The 23,979-nt window shown below is 34.5% G+C and overlaps 1 protein-coding gene across 1 annotated transcript; it reads right to left on the reverse strand.

The window, feature by feature from the left end:
- Window positions 1-6,484: 6,484 nt before the first annotated feature.
- CETN3 (centrin 3) lies at window positions 6,485-22,473 on the reverse strand. The gene is made up of 5 exons (XM_079917980.1): window positions 22,361-22,473; window positions 20,398-20,533; window positions 18,699-18,813; window positions 12,360-12,551; window positions 6,485-7,005 (listed from the first exon to the last, which is right to left on the reverse strand). Exons 1-5 carry the CDS (start codon window positions 22,375-22,377, stop codon window positions 6,962-6,964), a joined length of 504 nt encoding a protein of 167 aa, XP_079774106.1. The 5' UTR covers window positions 22,378-22,473; the 3' UTR covers window positions 6,485-6,961.
- Window positions 22,474-23,979: the final 1,506 nt, after the last annotated feature.

Genomic DNA, 23,979 nt, shown 5'->3' on the forward strand with positions numbered 1-23,979 from the left:
GGAATCCAGTATTTTCCCTCCCCTATAGTCTAGGAGTTGGAGGCATGTAGTGGAGGCTGCTGTAGGTTCTCACCCCCACTTCAACCAGAGATGCTTCTCAGTTAACTCAGCACTTCTCCAATCCCAGGGAGACAAAAGGAAGAAGGAGAGGCTAAAAGGGGTAAAAAGCAGCTATTTGTGATGGGGAGATAAGCCTTGTCCCAGGTCTCTGCTAGCCAGTTAATTTGAAAACTCTTTCAAATTAACACTGAATAACTGAAGTTGACTCTGATTTGTCTCTTCCTTCCATCTGGTTTGTAATCTATTACTGTTCATTAAATAATCTTATTGTGGGCTTCCCTGGTGGCGCAGTGGTTAAGAACTCGCCTGCCAATGCAGCGGACATGGGTTTGAGCCCTGATCCAGGAAGATCCCACATGCTGCGGAACAACTAAGCCTGCAAGCCACAACTACTGAAGCCTGCGCGCCTAGAGCCCGTGCTCCACAACAAGAGAAGCCACCGCATTGAGAAGCCCGTGCACCACAACAAAGACCCAATGCAGCCAAAAATAAATAATAAATTAATTAATTTTAAAAAAAAATCTTATTGTATTTGTGCTGGAGACATTTGCTATAAATTTTTCTTTGGAAAAAGATGAGATATAAATTCTCAATAATAGAAACAAAGAACTCTTTAAGGAAAAAAATTTGCCTTTTCTCTTTTTCACATGAATTAGAAATGAAGAAATGAATACCCTTTAGAAATGAAGACCCTAATAGCTGCTAGGAATTAAGATTAGCTTTTTACAATAATTTTTTTAATATCTTTCGATCATAACTTAAGTAGAAATATAAACTGTTATGATTTTAAGCTTATTTCAACCAAATGGAAATAGTTAACATTATTATTGTTTTGACCAAATGTAAACAGTATATGATTTATATAATTCTCTACTTTGAGATACCCCAGGTTCCCTAAGAATATACTTCCTTCAAATGGACTGAACACTGTGCTTGCTCATATGCTTATGAACATTCCAAAGAAGAAACTAATGTGGGTTTAAAATTTTCCTCTAAGCAATCTCGTAGCTACCTGGGTCTGGGTACACCTGAGAGTCCCTTAGGGGCCTTGGAGATCCCAGAATTTCCAGGATCAGACTATAGAACTGTAAGTAACCTGGGCCCATAGATCAATAATTCCAACCAAAGTACATGCCTAATTGTATAAAATTTTGTATTTTAATAAAATTCGCAATTCACAAAACATTTTCACAAGTATAATCTGATTTAATTTTTCCCAAAACCAACTAAGTTAGTTACAACAGATATTACATTTTCTAGTTTTTAAAAATCTTTCCTAGCTATTTTTTTCTTTTAATCTTTGCTATGGCAGTGAAAATAGCCAATTAGATTTGAACACAGTTTTCTTTCGTAAAGAAAATCCTTAGAATCTATATCTTGCTGCTTTTTTTTTCTATGAGGGAGTTATTTTGTTTTTATTGCCAATGCTGAAAAGCATCACATCATCTCTTAGGACTTAGGTTAGCAATAATTCTCTCTCAGCAGGATTGGTATAGAAAAAGTCTCCTGGAAAGTTTAGTTTTGGCCAGCTATTTCACATTTAATTGAATATGTTTACCTTAATAGAAAAAGAAAAATGTAGATTTTGCTTAAAGTATGGTTAAGTTTACCAGCTTGGCAAGGACTTTAAATGCCTGAATTTTCAACACAAGCAAAATGCATGTTTTCTAAGGAAAGACTGCTCCTCAGTAAGCCAAACACAAATCATTAATCTGCTGCTAAATTTAAGGAGGTCATCCATGATACGAAATATGATTTGGAAATATTTTAACCATTTAGCATTTAGCCAATGTATGCTGAATGCTATTTACTCTAAAGAGACAACCATCAGGAGTAGGCTTGTATCAATGAGTCACCAGAATTTATGTTCTACAACAGTACATGTTTCCTAGCTGTCAGGCTTACACAGACCTTTTGGAAGACCTTGGGGATAGACAGTCTATGATGATGCCACACGGAGAAAATAATTGCTCTTTTCAGAGAACACAGTGGTATGTTGGACAAATGTTACAATCATATTAAAATTAGAAATACTGGACCCCAGAAGTCTATTAAGTATCCCTGATTTCTTTTATTATGGAATAAAGAAAACCCATTTAAAAATATTTTTAATTAAGTATAAAATGGAAGTAACCATGCTGATCTTTGATTCTATAAAATGTCAGTAATCTTCCCAAAATTATCATATAATGAAAAAATATTTTACGTATTCTCAGAACAGCACAAGACATACAGCTTTCCCAAGTTCTAAAGAAAAAGACAATATGGATTTTTGTAGACAATTAGATAATACTATTATAATTATACTCAATATTTACAGTACAACTCACAAAGGTAACTCTAACATAAATATATTATCTCAGAAAAAAACAAAGACTTGATTTCACTAGTTTTAGACTGTATTTGGCAATCTTTTGTAGAGTCTTAGATGAAGCTTTCAATGAATGCTGTAACTGTAGAATGACATATGACTTAACACAGAATCAGGATATGTAGGCAAATTACCTATTTCAATTGAATGGGTAAGCCTAGGCTGTTTAATCAAGATCTCCAAGACCCAACTAAGCTGCCATCCAGATGACTGCCTCATTTCATCCCAAGAATTTCTCTTTGCAACCCAAATCCTAAACAAGTCATCATTCTACCATTAAAATAACCTTTACTGACCCTCTTCTCTGACCACTGAGACCGACAAGAGATTTGCTTTAGACTATCAGGTCCATAAAACCTTCCTCCTCTCCAGCTAGGTGCCTCAAAGATCTTCCCACACACCCTTTTACCAAACATACTCCTAAGCCCCAGGTTCCTTCCATTTCCTACCAAGAATTTAAAGAGTTCTTTCTTCATTCAAACAGCCCCTAAAATAAAATCTTCTTCACAAAGGGTAAGTGGAAAAAATGTTTCCTCAAAATGAAAATATTTTATGACTACTCAATAATATGCACTTTATCAATAAGCATTTGCTTAATATTGTATTTTTTTCCCCAAACATCTACTTTTTCAATGTGTTGACTCCATGATTTTAAAAACATTCTATCTAAGCTTATTAGCTTCCAGAGGACTGGCACCAAATGTTAACTCACATGGAATAATACATAATACAACAAATGCCATGCTAGATTATGCATAAATGTTTACTGCTTTTGCTGCTGAGCCTCTGAATTCCAGATTCTATCTCTTAGTTTTGTAGTTTTAAAAGTCTGATCCTTTACACCTTGAGATAGTTTATAAAAGTCACTGTAAGGAGATAATACAATCTAGTGGCTATGAGTGGGCCATGGAGTCAGAAGACTTAGGATCATATTCCAATTCCAATTCCAATGCCTATTACCTTGAACAAGTTACTTAAGCCTAAGCTTTGGTTTTCTTGTGTGTAAAATAAAGAAAACCCAACAGTATCTACCTCAGGTTACTGAGATTAAAATATATAATGTATGTAAATACCTATGTGTGCCTGGAACACACCAGCACTTAAGTTACTAAATTTTTTTTTTTTTTGCGGTATGTGGGCCTCTCACTGTTGTGGCCTCTCCCATTGCGGAGCACAGGCTCCGGACACGCAGGCTCAGCGGCCATGGCTCACGGGCCCAGCCGCTCCGCGGCATGTGGGATCTTCCCGGACCGGGGCACGAACCCGTGTCCCCTGCATCGGCAGGCAGACTCTCAACCACTGCGCCACCAGGGAAGCCCAAGTTACTAAATTTTTAAAGACATTTCCTTTATAAAACTTAGCTGCAGAATGGATAGACTATTCATGTGGAAAAAACTACTTCTATAATTTCATGTAAATACAAAGGAAACAGGTTGAATGAATCTCTAAAATAACAATGGTTACTATTCCTAGAGATCAGGTGACAGTTATGTCCTAGTCTGCCCAGGCTAGTTCTGAATTACACCTGTTGTGCCAAGATTTATAATAGTCTCCCCTAAGCTCCTTCACTCTCAGGTAACCTGGTTTAGATCATAAAATATATGGTCAATTGTGTTGGTCATTAAACTTTTCCCCACAGCTCCAAACCACTATTCTGTATTCAAATGTGTAACAGTAGGGTTGGAACTGTGTAAACTACATTTCCCCTTTGCCAGCTGAATTTTTTTAAGCTCCACTAAAAAGAGGACTAGAAGAATAAAACAGGAAGGCAGGAGGGGAAAAGACTCTTTTGCTGTTTCCAGTTTGCCTGGAGTTCCCGTCAGCATCCCCAGGGCAACAGTTCTTCCTTCCAGGAGCAGCACTTGGTTCCATCCTCCAGCTTTTTCTCAAGATTCCCCAAACCAGCCTCATCATTCCCCATCAACATTAGCACCACCTACCAGTGCCCCCTTCCTCAACCACCTCCGAGTCTCTGCTCCATAGGACCTCTCCTCCCCGCTTCTAGTTTCCAGTAACTACAACTTTTACCCTCAGCTATCCCAGTGTTCCTTTCCTGATTTTTTCTTCTTTTTTTTGTTCTCCAGCACCAATTTAACTTATTCCTATATTACACTCTGTGAAAATATCCAGTTGTGCTCCTCTTGATGTCTGAGGTCTAACTGAAACTGATACTATTCAGAGGAATGGGAGTGGAGCTGGCAGTTTAAAAAAAAAGAATTTTCACTTTTACTTTATATATTACTTATGTAATTTGTTTAACTTCATATTTTAAGTGATTTTTTGAAACTCTTTTGCCTTCTTCACATTGGTCTTCAGAACATTAGAAATTATCTTTAGTGTAGAACACATCACTAGCAATTCCCAAGAGAATTTACATCCAGAGATTAGCATCAGACAGAATGGTTTAGGGAGTTGAGGAAATTAGCAACTCAACTGGATCATCTAACTCATCATGGTGTTTGCTAATGCAAGACCATCAACACTGGCGCATCAACTAAATTTGAAAGTCTTCCATTAGAAGTGCTGTATGAATTTCCTGCAATGAACGATTAAATGAGCCTAGTGCAGTACCCACACCACATATTAACTGCATAACAAATATGTTTTTGATTTCCTCCCCACCCCAACTACCTACCGCCAGACCCTAATCTAGGAGCTGTTAAGAGGCACATAACTTAAAGTAGGCTTTGATGGTTTACATATAAGAAAATATCTTAGCTGACAAATCCCAAACTATGAAAGCTTACCAGGATACCAGAACAGCAGATGCAGTAGGTAAGTTTAGCAAGAAAGTTATTTTCTTACATCATGAAATGCCATTGTATAATAAATATAACTATAATAGTAAATGACTAATACCCACCTCCACTTCCTTCTTGTTTAAAGCAAATTCACTCCTTTCTTCTTATTGCCACCTCTACTAGCCAATTTTATAAGCCTCTGACTCTACGGTTATTAACACTGGAAAAAACTTGAAAATAATTCATACCCTTCTGTAGGAGAAAGCTTTCACAAACATAAAGAACTGAAGTGAGCACTCTTCCCTCAACCCACAGTAAGAAGAAACAAAATGCTGGCATCCCAAGGAGTAACCATTTATATTAAGAATAAAGAAGTTATCTCTGTAAGTGACAAAAAAGTACCTTAGGTTACTTATTCCAATAAAGTGGTAGAAGACTAGCAAGCCTAGATACATGTTTGTGTTTTATTCTTCATTTTCTTTATTCTTCAATTTCCTGGAAATCAACATATTTTGTGATTGAGATATAGAAGGCAAATTCATCAGTAAACGTGATACAATTTTTTAAATTTCACAGTCTATTTGTTGCCCTGGATATTGGTATTACTGTGAACACTGATTTCATATTCAAAACTGAATTTTAATATGGTGAACAATTAACTTGCTTTCTAGATAACTATTTGAAATATCACCACTGTTACATTATTCTCTACTGATTTTTTTGTTAAATTTCTAGTGGATAACTCTTTCTGTAATATTCTAGGAGGCTCACAACATTTAAAGTGCCTCAAATTATTACTATGACCTATCTCCCCTAACCACGTGTTTCCCCCTAACATACACTTCTACAAGGAAGAAGAACCCACCAATATCTGGAAAATCTGTCTCCACTGTTACCTGGTGAATCACAGAACGTTCCTTTATACAGCTAAAACAGAGCCTTAAATGATTTCTGTGGCTTACAGTTTCCTATTTTCATCACTGTGACGTTTAATTGAGTGATAATTATCTTAACAGATCAAAATTCCAAAATTTAAATCTTTCACTTTGTCAAGAAGTTAGATGATTCAAACTATATTCAATTAGTTTAAGAAAGAAATATCCAGATTTAACTGTCATAACTTAAGACACCAAAAGTGTTACAGAACATAATATTGAATACATGAGGATAAATGAGTCTATATGCACAATACTGTTTCCCTCCAAACTGAAAGACATGACTCATGAAAAAGGAATTATGCCTATACGGAGTCATCATTTTGTACTGAAACATCAAATGTCAAACTTGTAATGGAAAAATGTACTCTTCTATTGCAATTTATATTTCAATTTTCGTTTCTGAAACCAACCGTGTATAGAGAAAAGATTTAAGAAAGATACTCTTGAGGGTTAGCAGACATTTGGAATCAAAATAAACAGAAAAGTTACCAAATTTTGAAATACTAAAAAATAAACATTTTATTAAGGAAAGTCTGAAAAACATGTGCACCAAAAGTGACTACTAATGCTAAATAAAAAACCTTCAAAAAATGTGTACCACATGATTCAATTTTTTAAACTTTATATATAAAAGCTATATTATAAATACAAAGCTAAACTATTAGAGTACTAACAATACTGTTCATATAAAGAAACTTAACAGTAGTAAAATATGAATACATAAGATGCTTATTTTTGGTCCTTTTGGAAAAAAGAACTAAGTTGTTTTTTGTTTTAAACACGGCTTCAGGCACAAAAATAGAATATAAGATGATAACTGCAACATTCTTAGTGTTTATCCTTGTAATTCTTTAAATGTCACCAGTCATAATAGCAATGAATTCCTCTTGATTTACTGTGGTAAGAAAGAAAATGTAAGTCAGAAATACAAATTTTTTTCAGAGAACACTATTTTACTAAGTAACTTTAAATTTTATATTATACAAAATTCTTAATAAACCAAAACATAGCTTTTTGCTTCTACTTCTTTGGTAGGAAGTTGAATACGTTAATTAAATTGAACTTCATGAATACAAAAATACATAAAATATAATAATATAAATTAATATGCTATAGTATTAGCTAGGAAAAAGATATAATAGTATATAAATTACAAAAAATCCATCATAATCATAATATTTATACACAAGAAAATAGTTTTAAAAACTTAAAATTTTTAATTTCTTAGATAGTTAAACTCTCTTGATAATCGTTATTGTACTAGTTCATTTAGCAAACCCTTTCTTAATAAATAAGCTTAAATATATCACACACGTAAGTTAGAATTCTGAAGGATAAAAATGTATTAGAATTAGAAAAAAAGTCAAATCATTGTTTTTTGGAACTTTTATATATTTAAAAGCCTATTTTAAAGAAAAACTAATTGAAACATAGTTAAAGAAAAAAATACTGCAAAAAATAAGCTATAAGGAGTTAAGAGGAATGAGCCGTCCAGGAGCTGATAAATAACCAAGAATTCATGCATTCAATATGAAACATCTACAAGACACTATGATAGACACAGAACAGAATACAAAACCTGTAATACAAAACTGAAAATACTTTCAGTGATTTTATAAATTGTAGTACTGATCTTTAACCTTTGCAGTTAAACGAATACATTTCAGTATCTTATGAAAGCTATGACCCCTCTCTCCCTAGTTAAAAAAAAGAAAATCAAAATATATAAAAATTTTAAACAATTTCATCAATATGTACCTTCATTTAAGAACCCCTGATTTAGAAAAATCTAGAGTGAGGCATCTAGACCAAAACAGGAAACAAGGGTATATTTTTAAGAAAAACAACATAAGGAAAGCAGCCTTGGAATGATCTGACTACACATTATTTTAATAGCATAATAAAGCCATGATTAAAATATTCAAAATCTGAAAAGTACTTATGTTTTGTTACTTAAAGATCTAAAACTTTTTTCCCTCAATTTGTAAACTCTCAATACTCAAATTCCAAATTAAGCTTCATATAGTTCTAAAACAAAGCAAATCAATATTTATGTTATTTATATGTAAACACTTTAAAGCACTGTAGCATTTCAAAAGTATTTTAAACTATTCCATAATTTCATACCTAAAAACAAAATACTTAAGTCCAAAAAAGTGAACCTAAAAGCTGAAGGGAAGAAAGTGGCTAAGGAATTTAAACTAGGTCCTTTATCGTCAGTGAGACTTTCACACAATTAGGAGAATCTGTGATGCTTTTATACATTTGGTTTTATAACCTTCTCTATCAATCATACTTATATGAAGTTCCTTGATGTAAGGAACACAATACCTACCTTAAAATAGGCATTTGATAAAATATATATTGAATAAAAAATATGACACTTCATTTTTTTCTACACTGCCTTTTTAAATATTTTCATAAATCAATCATTTCATAGGGTAAATCTTATTACATGCCATTAAAATAAAAAATTTTAGAGAAATTAAGTACCTTAGAGACCATCTGGCTTTGAGGGGAAAAAACAAATTTTAATATCTGAAGTGTCAGTTGAATATTTTACTAACACACTGTTTCCTATAATAGTATGCAATTTTAAAAACTCCATAAACATAGAAACCTAATTAATATTTTACTTTATAGCACAAGAGGCAATACAGTGTTATGGTTAAAAGCATATTGTCATTATGAAGGTATGAGTTTAAGTCTGGCTCTGCCATGTATTAGCTTTGTAATAACCTTGGACAGGTTATTAAACTCTCAGAGCTTTAGTTTCCTCATCTATATATATGCAGGTATCCTATGCATAAATGGGTATAACATTGTATTCACTTCACAAAAGCTATTATGTAAATTAAGCGACATAATCCACAATGTAACATGCTAAGCACAGAATCTAACATATATAAAGTACTAAACAAATGTTAACATTCATCATAATTATTTAGAAGATGGTCCACTTTGGTTTTTTAAATGTTGCTTCCACTTTTCCAAAATGATTTACTATATTTTATTTTATATATCTTGGGAGGGATTCTTTCTATATCATTACCACAGCTGTATTTATATTTTGTATTATGTCTTCTTTTCCTTTAATTCCTCATTCACCATGTTTATTATTCTATACATACAATAAAAAAAAAATTTTTCATTGCTCTCAAATACTGAAGTGTGAAAAACTCGTAAAAACAGAACAATTACTGAAGTCCAAAAAAGGTAGCAAAGTATTACGATCTTTATCAGTTTAACATATACAAAGAAAGCAGGTTAGTTATATCTAAGAAAAATTCTGCCTACAGTCCCCCCCAAAAAAAAAACAGATTAAGTGATCAGATTACTAAATTATTATAAAATCTAACTTGCCACTTTTTCAAAAATGGGCAGATTTTCAGATAGCTACAGAAACCCAATATAAATTAAGGCAGTAACCCAAAGCCACACTAAATAGATTAGGGTTGGAGTTCTCATTGTTTCTGAATATGAAAATGCCTTTCAATAATAATTTTCTGGACTTGCCACAATAACAGCTATCCTTAGTATATCTCGTTTGAGAAGTAGATAATGTCAAATAGCTATATAAACTCTGCAATCAATCACAATAGCATTTAAATATAACTGAAAAAAGCAGTATATGTATGCATGTGCAATGCTATTATTCGTATGGTCTACAGACAATATTTGATGCATACATGAACTCCCAGACCCTGCACAATACCTCAGAAGGCCTCCACCCCTAGATACCCACATCTCAGATTGGAAACTACTGGATTAGACTATTTTAATATGATAAGACCACCCTACTATCCCCCCAAAAAAAGACAAGTCTTAACAATAAAAGATGTGTCAGGTGTATTTTATTTGTAATCAATCACTTGGAAAAAAGAAAAAATAGTGTCATTTGCCTGTTATTTTATTTGTAATCAATCACTTGGAAAAAAGAAAAAAAAAACGCTATTTGCCTGTTAGTCATGTGAATAAATGACAGTAGGATGCCCAAGCAACAGTTGTACAGTGACTTAAAGTGGAATAATGCAAGCAGTGAGGACCAAAGAAATGTTTTAAGGATGTACTAAAATAAATCTCCCAGCAATGGAGCACAGGTGTGAACTCAAATTCAAAAGCAGCAGGTAGAGCAGTCTAGCAAGGTATGCAAGAAATGGACACATTTTCTAAGAAACGTTTCACATGAAGTTTGAATTTAAGAACAGGTTACTAACTGGTATTTTATTCTAATGTCAAATGAAGCTAATAACTAAAACCTAACTTGCATGAGCCTAGTACAGGAAAAAGAAACTGTTTATAACTCTGGTCATTTGACACATATTAAGTAGCTGGAGTATGAAAAAGACACACCAAGATCCTCTCTACCACTGAAGAGAGTACCTTTACATAAAGGAACTCATTTAAAGCTAATTTAGGGTAATAATCAACAGCTAGGGAAGACACAAACATTTTTTAACTGTGAAGACAGCGGATTATAAATCCAAATATTAGAATTACAGCTTAAGAAGTCCTTTAAGTTTTCTCAAGTTTTAATCATCTCTGTTTTAAAATATAACTATATCAATACCCTTCAAAGAGCTAGTACTAAAAATAGAAAAGTTGTATAATGCTTAAATAATAGTCACATAAATATAATAAGAAAGCACAATAATGCGCAATTCTAATGGACAATCTGAGCTGATAACTATTTGCTACTGTCTTATTTCCTTATTGAAGCATCCAGTATTTCCAAGGTTTTAGATATATATATATATATTTTTTTTATGTAAAAATGAATAGTTGGTACTACAGCAACATATATCTACTGTAACGCACACTCCTCGCTGCTTAAGTCAACAAACGTCAGAGTACTCATCATGTTCAAGAAAATGCAGGAGAATATAAAGATGAAGAAGAAAAAGGAAAACAAGCTTACATCTAATGCTAGGCACCTTCAATTATCTTCATTTAATACTCACAACCATCCGGAAAGGTATTACCATTCTGATTTTTATAAATAGGGAAACTGAGACTCAGACAATGTTAAAAACTTGCACAAAATTACAGAGCTACTAAGTAACTGGTAGAGATTCAATTCAAATCCAGGTCTGTATGATTTTAAAGCCTCAGGCCTTTCACACTATATGATTCCAAACTGCTCTTCAATGGCTCACAATATAACTGGAGAGACACACATGTATATAACTAACAGAAGGCAGTGTACAAAGGGTCAAAATAGTTTATTTCTCTAAATGTTATGGGCTCTTAATGGAAATCTCATAATTTATAAACAGAGACCACTGAGGGAGGCTTTTGAGAAAAAGATGGAGTTTAAAATGAACCTGAGAGAACGACTAACATTTTAGCAGACAGCAATTGGCAATTAGAGCATTCTAGGATTAAAGAATAGCATGAGATGAAAGGCACAGCATAAAAAGATAAGACAGAGTATATTTTGTCAAAGTGTGTATACTATATGGGAGGTGAGGGTTAAAGTAGAAAGCAGAAGAATACAGTGGGAAATAAAACTAGGTAGTTATGGTATGACAGATCATAGAAGACTTTGGACTTTACCCCATAGGCACTGAAGAATCATCGTAAGTGTTTGAACAGGAAAATGACATCACCAAACCTGCATTTTAGGAAAAGAATTCTGCTAGAACAAATTAGGAAGAGAAAAGAGGCTTACAGGCATAGAGGGCAATTAGGAAGCTACAAGAGACTGTAGAGTCAGTGAGAGCAGGGACAACATCAGCCTCTTTGATTGGGTAGCACCAGTCAGCACACAGAATACTGTACCCAGCAGGCATTCAAGGAAATAATGAACAAAGCTATGATAACATTCCTACAAAGAAATTAGGGCCTGAATTAGGACAGTAGCAGTAAACAAAGAAATAAAACAGATTAAAAATATTTGGAGGGTAGACTCAACAGAACTTAGACGTGCATGTAGGTTGAGGAAGAAGACATTAAAGGCTGAAACTTTACTGAGTGGCTGAAATTTTGGAGATATTTCACCTCAAAGAAAAGTAAAGCAGTTTCTTGAAGTGTGTGGAAGCTCATACTATAATCTGTACAGTTGGTTTTAAAGGTCTGCTTCATTCTAAACTATGTGAAATATTTATGCAAAAATCCCATTATAGGATGAAAAACATTTACACTAAATAGATAGTTTGCAAAGGGTCTTGAAAATCATTTGGTTTTAGTAAAAATTACTATATGTGTACAGTAGGCATATTTGGAATATATGTTTTACTTAAAACTTACTTTCTCCATCACCATCTTTATCAAATTCTTCTATCATAGCCCGAAGTTCTTCATCACTCATGTTTTCACCCAATTCTCTGGCAACACGTCGCAAATTCCTCAGGCTTATTTTACCTGAATCATCATCATCAAATAGTTTAAATGCCTTCAATATTTCTTCACGTGGATCTCTTTCCAATATCCAGTCTGTCACTATAGTTAAAAAAATATGAAAAGTAAACCTTTATAGTCTCAAAGCCATTCATTTGTGAAATCAACTAATTATTAGATGAGAATTAAAGCTATGAATCTGTCAACATTTAGTTTGACGATAAAAATGCCAAAGTCCAAGAGCCCAAAGAGATAAACAGAAAATTAGAAAAACCAAATCCATATTTTAGAATTTAACCTTTACATTATCAACAATTTATCCTATTATAACTATATCACACATAAGCAAAATTTTGAAAACTACATTTATACCATATTTATTTAAGGTTTACTATTATCAAGAATTGTACTAGGCTCCACTGACATCAAGCACACAAGTCTAGGAGTAACCTAGTTGTAGAGATGATATACCAACAAAACAATTAAAACCAACTAGATAAAAGTTGTTTGCTGGCTAAACTTAATAGTAATACTGATTGTTCTTCAAATTTAATACAACCACAATCTCAGACAGTAGATGAAAATTCCATTCATATCCTCATGATTTAAAAGAACCTCTTGGTTTCTCAAAAGTAGTTATTAAAAGGATTGAATCTGACTGTAGTAAGAAAAAAAAATGGTCTGAAAAGATCTCTCTAAAGTCAAATCCATTTTGTTCATCAAGATAATAACTATCAGACAGCTTAATTAAAATTAAATGTGAGTAAATTCAAGCCTCAATAGTAATAATTATTTTAAAATACTAAATGTAATAATATACAATAAGAGTCAACTTAATACTTTCAATATAACCACAGTCTTTAATCAATAGCCATAATAACAGAAATTTTTTAATCTGTGGTATAAAATTTTTTAAGTTACTAGATAAAATTCTGAAAATATCAAAGGAAATATCTCTGAAGTAATTCTACATGCTAGTCTACCACTACAACAGGACGTATTTATGACCTTCACTGTCCCATTAAAAATAACTCAGTCCTGGGCTTCCCTGGTGGCGCAGTGGTTGAGAGTCCGCCTGCCGATGCAGAGGACACAGGTTCGTGCCCCAGTCCGGGAAGATCCCACATGCCGCAGAGCGGCTGGGCCTGTGAGCCATGGCCACTGAGCCTGCGCATCCGGAGCCGCAACAGGGGAGGCCACAACAGTGAGAGGCCCGCGTACGGCAAAAAAATAAAAATAACTCAGTCCTGTTGACGTTTACAGAATCACTAAAAATTTGCAAATGCTTATAGATGGAAAATACTGGAATATTTAATATACCCAAAAGAAAAATACAATTCAAGACCCCCACAAACAGTTGTTTTGCTGTTTTCATCATATTTGGTTGAATAAGCTTTAGAATAAGCACCTATTCAAGCTAATGTTAAATCATCTGCACATATATTCAATAGTTTTCTTTTATCCATTAATTTTATACAAAAAGTCTTCCAAGTAACTAATTGAAGTATATTACTATAAGTATGCAAATCATCAAAGCTCATAAATATTCAGTTAAAAAGGAGTTGGCATATATACAGCCATAACACCAAAATAAAATACCACACTTAACTCTATGGCTCATACTCAACTTATTTTGAATTTAGTCCCAACAAAAAAGCAGGACAAGGAAAAAAAAAGTGTTAAGAAATTTTCTTCACCAATTAAATAATTTACATGACAGGTGAACCAAAAAAGCAGCTTGCTGAAAATATTAATGTATTTAAAGAAGCAACAGGGTGATCTGGGGAACAGATGGGGCTCCAAGATGTATAAATTCCTATCCCACTGGTGCTTTAATTGTGTTAGTTACTTCAGACTTATGTGTCTATATAATCTTTTATCAATACTTTGCCTTAGAATGCAACTTTTCTTTGGAACTATAAATACCCATCATTCTGGACAGCTAAAACATTGTAACTTTATGGTGACTATCTTCCATGCCTTAATCTTCTATTCTTATTCTACAAAGTAGAATTATAAGAAATACATTTATTTTTCAATGAAAATAAATCGACTGACATACAAGCAGTAAAGATGGGTTCAATCTATTTCACAAATTTCTGTCCATGTAACTCAATTTTCAAATGATTTAATTATACTCTCAAAAATGTACTTACTCAAAATAGTTAGCCCTTATACATTATAACAATCACTTAATAAAGCAAATTCAAAAACATCACATTAAAACTTTAAACCCAGTTACTTATATCCTAGAGTACTGAGGTTACCACCTTTTTTACTCTTGAATATACCCCTTTTCTTTTTATTCTCACCACCCTCAGCATAAAAAGTCTATTACAGTTATCCCTCAGTTTCCATGGTATCCATGGGGGATTGGTTCCAGGACTCCCCTCAGATACCAAAATCTGGGACGGATAGCATTTGCATATAATCTATGTACATCCTCCTGTATACTTTAAATCATCTCTAGATTACTTATAATACCTAATATAATGTAAATGCTATGTAAATAGTTGTAAATATGATGTAAATGCTATGTAAATAATTGCCAGGCACTCAGCAAATTCAAGTTTAGCTCCTTGGAACTTTCTGGATTTTTTTTTTTCCTAATATTTTCAATCCACAGAAGCAGAACCCAGGGATAGGGAGGGCCAACTGTATCTTCTGCCTGCAATCTCTTCCCTCCAACACATCTTTAATAATCTCAACAGTTACCTCTCTAAAACATATTATCTCCTCTTCTTTAAAAACTGACATAGATCCTCTGCTGACTAAAGTCCAAACTCTGTGTTATGCAAGGCTTTACCTAGCTGGCCCAGTCCTACCTTTCCAGTTATTTCCCTATCCTCTAGAGCAGGAGACTAACTGAAGTTTTCTGAACGTGCTACATGTCTGTTATTACTCCTTGTTGTTGCTGTTTTCTCTGCTTAGAATGCCTTTCTATACCCCTCCCACAATTTTCCCCTTGTGATGAAATCTTATTCCTGTTCCCAAAGCCTAAATTAAAAATCCCCTCTGCAAAGTCTTCAATTGCTCTAGATCAGGAATTGACAAACTTTCCTACCAAAGACCAGATAGTAAATAGTTTAGGCTTTTTTATTTTGGTGGGGGGGGGGGGGGGCGAGGGAGCATAAGGTCTCTGTCTCAACCACTCACTCTGTCATGGTACCACAAAAGCAGCATAACAGAATGGATGTGGCAGGGACTTCCCTGGTGGGGCAGTGGTTAAGAACCCACCTGCCAATGCAGGGGACACAGGTTCGAGCCCTGGTCTGGGAAATATCCCACATGCCATGGAGCAACTAAGTTCATGCACCACAACTACTGAAGCCCGCGTGCCTAGAGCCCATGTTCTGCAACAAGGGAAGCCACTGCAAAGAGTAGCTCCCGCTTGCCACACATAGAGAAAAACCGCACGCAGCAATGAAGACCCAACGCAGCCATAAATTAATTAATTAATTAATTAAATTTTTTTAAAAAAAGAATGGATGTGGCAGCATACAGGCAACAGCTGAATTTGGCCCAAGGGCTGCAGTATGCCACTACTGCCCTATACAAAATTATAAGTCACCACAGAGCATCATAGCTTGTTATCACCCGCATTTAAATTGTAAGCTCCTTGAAAGAACCTCTTAGTAACTTGTGATTAATTCCCCTCCCTCACCCCCGCACAGTACTGAATGCCAAAAAATTCAGCAAATGTTTGCTAAGCAAAACAAAAAACAATATAATACTCTATTCTAAATAGGCAATAAAATAATAAATAGTACATGCCAAAAATAGATGAGTACAAACAGCTGACTTATCTTGGTCTTACTTTAAAGCAGCAATTCCTAAAACACCTGTAACTCACAAGCCTCAGGCTGTCTAAATTCTAAACTTACATTAAGTATATTTTAATACTTTTTTCTAGCATTGGAAAGAATATGAAGTGCCAAACTTTATCTAGAAATACCTGTAAATATCTGTGGAACAATATCCTTAAACAGTAATAGATAGTAGATAAAAGTAAGATTCAAATATTCTGATTTAGAGTTATTTGTCCCAAACTATAAAACATATATTCATCTGTGGCCAGTTACTATTTTAAAATGATTTAAAAAATGGGGAAAGTAATAGTTTTTGATTATTTGATTCCCAAATAGTAATAAAATTTTATTTGACAGTTGATATTCTCAATAGGTAACCTTACGATAGTTAAAGTATGTACTAAGCCTGCCAAATGGTTGATCTTTGAAAGTCAGGCTGAAGTTTACTCATGACCATTTATTCTAGAAGGAACCCAGTATTTCTGTTCTGTTAATAACATAGAAGAGATGCAGGGTCAGGAAAGGTAGAGATTACATGGGACTCTGGCTTCAACTGCTAATAAAATCAAAAATTTAAAACTGTATTCACCTAAGATGAAATAATGTGTTTTGTAAAATTACTAGAGGCAAATAGTGCTTAAAATAACCTACAAGTACAGGAAAAAAGTAATGAGAAAAATATAAATACATGGAGCAGAATATTTTTATGTTCCAGTGATATATATATTTTCCGGCCATTGAAACAAAGACTAATTTTTGAAGTAATAATAACAACAAACACTTAATAGAACTTACTACATACTAGGCCCTTTTCTAAATACTTTACATAGTTTTAGCTTAGTTATTCCTCCTAAGAACCCTATGAGATAATACAACTATCCCCATTTTATAGCTGAAAATGAGGCACAGAGAAGTAAAATGACCAAGTTACACAGCTGGTAAGTGGCAAAACCAAGATCTAAACCCAGGCAACCTGGTTCCAAAATGTCCATGCTAAACCACTACACTGTACCAAATGTACCTGAATTATAGCTCTTTCCTAGTAGTATCATTTCTACTGTATCCTGATCCTTGTTTCTATAAACAATCTAAGTTGAAACTTGAACTAAGATCATAAACCCCAGAAAGCTTCAATACTGGGAAAATAAAGATGGCTCTCTACCTCTTCTCAAGTAAATAATTCTATGAACTAGAGAAAAAAAAAAAAGAATATCCTCTCCAAAGGGACAAGCTGCCTCTCTAAATAGTCATCTATTAGTTTATAAATTGGGGATCTTCTGTGCAGTGCTTTTTTTTGTCTTTTAGATTTATTTGTTCTTTAATTTCTTTTTTCCTTCCTTTTGGTTTGAATTTTCAGATTTAAAAGAACTTACTAATGATATGAATCTATTTTTCCACACATACTAACTGCCATTTCTTTTTGTCTCTCATATTACTGCTTATTGAATATTTATTTATTTATTTTTTTTTTTCTGTACGCGGGCCTCTCACTGTTGTGGCCTCTCACGTTGCGGAACACAGGCTCCAGACGCGCAGGCCCAGCGGCCATGGCTCACGGGCCCAGCCGCTCCACGGCATGCGGGATCCTCCCGGACCGGGGCACGAACCCATGTTCCCCGCATCGGCAGGCAGACTCTCAACCACTGCGCCACCAGGGAAGCCCCTTGTAGAATATTTAAAATAAAGGGTTTGTATGTCTGTGTGTAACTGAATTTTCCTAGATTTTTTAAATATCTAAAAATAACTAAATAATATGCTGATATTATAACCCAGTGGGTTGTTCTAAAATGTTTTCTCCTGCTCCCAGTCTGCCAACTGCCTCCCTTACTACAATCTTCTCCCCACCAGCAACTTTAAAGAGATGACTTTATTCATTGAGATCAAGGTCATCCAGAGTAGGTAGCCCCTCATAAGCTTTGTCAACCTGAAGGCATGCACTTCATATACAGCTAAAGATACCAACTGCTACCAATTTCCTCTCCTTCCACTTTGCCAACAAAAATCACATACTAGGATGGTGCTGGGACATATTTTCCAAACAAAAATATACCAAATTTTATCTTTTACTGTGAGAAATAATTTTTTGATCACTCTTTTAGTTTTATCACATAATATAGGTACATATTACATGGAAAGACATCTTCCCAGGAGAAGCTACACAATAGTTCCTTGGTTAAAATCTTCAGAACAAAAGACAAAAAGATAAATCCCATTTACAGTGAAGCTATAAATCTTATTTTTTTCTTTGAAAATTAGCAAAAAAAAAAGAGTACCAAAAAAACCCCAAAATAAGATCCACATTACACAGCAATGTTCAATAGCAAAATTCCATAACCCAGAGACTTCTAAAAATATTGATAGTAACCAGATAATTTCCTAACAAACTACTGATTACAAAGACTATTGTAAAATAGTCTTTACAATATTGTAAAATACACACCAACTTCATTAAAATCTTCAAAGGTGATTTTCCCTGTGGCTTCTCTGTCATAATCTTTAAGAATCTTCAGTACATCTGCTTTTTTTACATCAAACCCCAAGGCTCTCATTGCCACCTTTTGGATTAAAAGGGAAAAGCAAATTATAAACATTTTTTACAAAAGAAGTGAATTCCAATTCTTAAATAAGTTTTTACTACTTAAAAGACGACAACACATCAATAAAACACACACTCTTTTGCATGTTTTATGTCTCTAAAGTAACAGTGATAGTTCTTCTTCATTACTGAAATTAAATAGCAATTTTTTTCATTTATATATCCTTTTTTAATGACAAACTAATCAGTGAGTGTTTATAGAATACATTCTACAATGTACTGACTTCAGTGCACAGATAATTTTAATAAGTTATTTTTTCTCAAAGGATTAACAAATCCAAAAAAAGGCACACCATAAATATTAAAAAGTTATATCACAGAAGAGATTAAAAAAATTAAAATAAGAATTTTCATCAGACTCAACATGATTAGTTATCAAGTAGGTGGTCTAAGAACCTGACCTTAGAGAAAGAAGAGCTCTAGTTACTAGTAACAGGAAGGAGAGATGTTACTGGTTAAAGAAGTCTTATTTGGAGAGATTCGACTTGTTCCTTGAATCGTATATGGATGAAGTAGAGTAGAAGGGCATTTAGAAAAGAATGACTAGTATTAAAACACACACAGAAATAAAAAATAGTCTTAAATTCAATGAACAAAGCAGTTTACCTTACCTGAATGGGAAAAGATCAGGCGGAAGAAAGCAGCTAGCAAATGAGAAAAGTAGGTGGTAGTAAAAGTGTGGAGGGCATTCAATACAAATGAAAAAAATCTGAACTTTATCCAGTGTAAAATGAGGAGCCACTAAGGGTTTATGAGCAATGAATAATATGATGAAAGAATTTTAGAAAGACGAATCTAATGATAGTGTACAGGAAATGGAGAAACCATTTAGGAAGTTCCAGATATAAAATAAGATCCCAAACCAAGATAATAAGAATAGCAACAAATGGAAGAGACATTATAAAGGAAGAATGGATTGAAGCTGGGTAACTAAAAGAAACAGGGGAAAAGTGAGCTAAAGAGATACAAAAATACTATCTTTCGCATTGTGCTGAGTTTAAGACCCAAACTACCTTCAACACCAATTTCCCCTTGGTTCTTTATAAATAATTCTAAAACCTAAAATTGACATTTTTTCCCCATTAGCATTGTGTCAACATCAGACATCACTTATGTTGTTTGCACCAGAGAAAATAGGTTGAGACTGTTAATAACATGTTCAAATTAAAAAACAAATAACACTCCCTCAATCTGAAAAATCAAAACCAAAACAAAACAAAACACAGTGGGAAGAGGAATATAGTTAGAACTGTTTAAAACCTATAGTTTCAAATTTTTTAAGTATGTGAGTAGAAAATAAGTCCCTCCATAGGAATATATTTTTACAGTTAAAATATTATTCATTTTACCATGTGAAAAGGAGTTTCTAAAAAGATATGTTTTGAGTACTATTCAATTTTATTATAGCACTTAACGGTAAATGTTTAAAATGGTTTCATATTTCCAAAACCAGTTTCATTAAAACATTTAAAAATATATTTTTAATCAACTGTCAAAAATGCAAATCATTTTAACAGAAAAAGATATATTTTAAGTATATTACCTTTAATTCATGATAATCTATTGCTTCATCTTTGTCTGTGTCAAAAAGTTCAAAAGCATCTTTAATTTCTTGTTTCTGTTCTTCAGAGAGTTCTCTTCTTTTTTTCCTCTTTGTTTTGTCTACTACAAGCTCATTTCTATGAAATGATAAGAAAAAAGTCTATTTAGTCCACTTTAATCCTATTCTCCTAGGCTTCTAAATAATAAAATACCAAAAATGCAATAAAAATTAGCCAATGAATAATTTTCTAAATTTCGAAAAAGGAAGTATTTTGTAAAAATATAAAGAAATTTTCCCTACGTGAGTCAAAGCCCTACTCATTTTATAGTCTAGGCAGCTATAAATGTGTACTTCCTAAACTGAAAAGTGTTACAGGTTATTAAAAGAAATGAGGACCTAGCTTTCCCTCTTCCTAGCTTTGTATTTATTCCCACTAATATTACTGTGGAAGAAACAAGAACTGTGAATAAGAAACACTAGTTTTATGCCAGAAACCCCAACAAAAAACAAAGCAACCATATTCCCATCATTCTACAATATAGACTGTTAAAAAAAAAAAAAAGAATTCAATTCACAACTGATGATCACTATAGATTAGGTTTACTTTTATAGTGCTTATAATTATCAAAATCATTGTAAAAAACATCTAATTCATCAATTAACTTACTATTTTGGCATTGTGGGTTAAAAATGTTTTTAGATTACACATTTTTAACAGTTTGGCACTTCTTTGTAATTTCTCCCATTAATATTAACAAATCAGCCAAAATAATGAACCTAAGCATACCATGAATACTAAACACCAAAAAAAGTACATAATATTTGTGCTAATTCTATATAATAATGTGAAGAGTCAATAGTCTTGTAAATCTCACTTAACATATACATCTAGACTTAATTTCTCATAAACTCTGAAAAAACTTTAAGAAAGTAATTTACTGTAAAAGCCAGAAATGTGTTCCTTAAGAGGTGCCGATCTAAGTGTTCCAAATTTTCAAATGGGGCTACAAAACTTGTATAAGAACAAGTTTTGTAACGGAAGAATTCTATAAATTTAAAAAATGTAAAACCCAGTGGAGTTTATTTATTTGCATTTGAAGTTGTATTGTTCTCTGAAATCTACCCCCAAAAAGGCAAGAGACGACTAAAAATGACCAAAACAGGTATGATAAAGCTGAGGAAGTTCTTTCACAAGAGACCTGACTTCACACAAACTTGCAACTCCCGGGGGTCATTTTCTTCCCAAGATTCTGAAGGGACAAGTTCGCAACCCACCAACAGCTGACCCCATCCAAGGATACCACGATTATCCCTTATTAGAACTCGGTACCTTTTTAGTGTGACGTAACTACATAGACATTTTTAAGGTAAAACTTCTAGCTCGGGTTGGAGGCGGAGGCAACAAACAGTGCGTTAGAGGTTGGAACTGAAGGAAAGGTAAAGAAGCTGAAGACATTTAGGAAACTAAGAGATTACCAACTATAATCACTAAAATGTGTCTCCGATTATACCGTAAAGCAGGGCCACAGGAGAAGAGCGAGCAGCGGGTTTTGTGCTATTTCCAAAATTTATGGGTAAGTATGTTAACAGGAGGTCTGCGAGCTGGAAGCCGCTGACAAGGAACTGAAATAAGGGACGCTCCAAGGCCTGGTTTCCCGCAAACACCGCGCATAGAAACCTCGCGATATTTCACTGCCTCCTCGAGACTAAGACAGCCCAGCTTTTTGGCGGTCCCAAGCCCAACGCCTTGACAGAAATGACCACCTCAGCAGAAGTGTGCGGAGCTCACCAGAGCCTCCAGGATGAGGGGTCCGGGCCCGGGAAGGTTGGCCAAAGATCTCTCTTCTCGTACCAAACTGCATTCCCTTCCTCACCTCGGCCCCAAGCTGCCTCCCTTCCACACACAGCCGCCCTGGGGCCCGCGGCGGGGTGTGGAGAGCATTGCCGCCAGCTCATTACCGACCTCAGAGCTAAACTCATGTTCTCTTCGGACAGAGACGTTCCTCTCGAGAACGATTTTAACCCCTACCCAAAGCAGCACAACTTCCACAAGCCGTTCAACAGACACCAACGACCTCCGCGGCCTCAAGCACCTCCCACAAGGTAGACGTGTCTGAGCTGGATTGGTTGAAATCGCTAATGTCCTGCCCATTGAGGCGAAAGCGTCACTAGTCCTCTGCTCTCATTGGGGAAATTTCGCGTCAATCAAAGAGCTTTCCCTGCCGGCCTCCCCCGCTACGCCTCCGGCCCTTTAGATTGGCCTATTGCTTTTTCTCTCTAATCCTTTGCGAAGCGAGGATTTGAGTGTCTGTTTGGCTCTTCGGTCGGAAGGTGGCTGAGCTAGGCCTCAGGAGAGAAGGCCTGCGGCTTGTGGGCCAGTGTCCGGAGATGGGGCGGGAAGGGAAGAGAGACGCCGCAGGCTGTCCTCTGGCTAGAAGGAGGGAGAGGCTTACGAAAGAGGTCTGCGAAATTTGACTGCCTTGTGTTCTACATTTTTGGATGGTTTAAGTACATGGGGAGTTTGTTTAAAACGCAGATTTAAATATCCCTCATTTTGATTCTAGTAGGTGTGAATCTTAAGGTTTTCCTTACAAATGCCAAGTGATTCTGAGGCAGGTGCTATGGATTATACTGTGATAAGCACTGGGTTGAATTATTAGGCAATTTACGGTGGAGCTGTACCTAAAGGGCCGTTTGCTCCCCTCTTCCTCCTTTGAACGTTTTTGTCCTTATTTTCAAGATCTGTAAGCTACTTATACACATGATGTTACCTTCACTTACCTAACCAAGTCTCTTGAAGCTCACTTGGGTATTTAATATCTTTACCTGTTCATCTCTCCTACTAATCTTGAAGGCCAGGATTATATCTTTCATTTAACGCTATTCCTAGATGCTCAATAAATATTTGTTGCACTGAATGGAATCTTGCTGTGAAAACTCACAAAGTACTGAGCTAAACTGAAAATCTCATAAAGGAATGAAATTGCCTGAGGGTAGGTGTCGAGCCGGGGAAGGAGGAAGATATATAAACCCTGTGGTATAAATATAAAGGGATACATGTACAGATTTAGAGAAGGGAGAGAACACAGCAGGGTAGAAGAAAGACTTCTTGAAGGAGATGACATATATGTTAGGCCTAGAAGGATGAGCTAAATTTGGTTAAGAAAGATGGTATGATGGAATAAAGCTAAATAAAAATTAATATTTACAGGATAGCCCCCCGAAAAAACAAAAGTAGAAAACTTCAAAGTGTCTTTATAAATCACCTTTGAGTCTAAAAGGACAGTAAAATTGCAATTACATACTTGAACATAATGACAATGAAAAAACTATGTATTAAAATTGTAAGATAGAGACCAAGCTATAGAAGAAAATTATTATTAAATACGAATGAAAATAAACCAAACATTTATTTGAATATTTTAGAAATGAAGAACAAAATTAATTGAAATTAGGAAGAAGATATTACTAAAGATAAAATGACAACAAAAGAATTAGAAAACAGGTTTTAAAAAGAAAATTGTTAGGGCTTCCCCAGTGGCGCAGTGGTTGAGAGTCCGCCTGCTGATGCAGGGGACGCAG

This window comes from Stenella coeruleoalba (assembly GCF_951394435.1).
Source record: "Stenella coeruleoalba genome assembly, chromosome: 3".
In the NCBI taxonomy this organism is placed as follows: Eukaryota; Metazoa; Chordata; class Mammalia; order Artiodactyla; family Delphinidae; genus Stenella; species Stenella coeruleoalba.

Excerpts from the sequence above, each read along its gene's own strand:
- CETN3 (XM_079917980.1), bottom strand. Across the intron at positions 18,814-20,397 it reads TAGATTATCATGAATTAAAG|GTGGCAATGAGAGCCTTGGG; the intron begins GTAATATACTTA and ends TTAATCCAAAAG. Across the intron at positions 7,006-12,359 it reads TAAAGATGGTGATGGAGAAA|TAAATCAAGAGGAATTCATT; the intron begins GTAAGTTTTAAG and ends TTCTTACCACAG.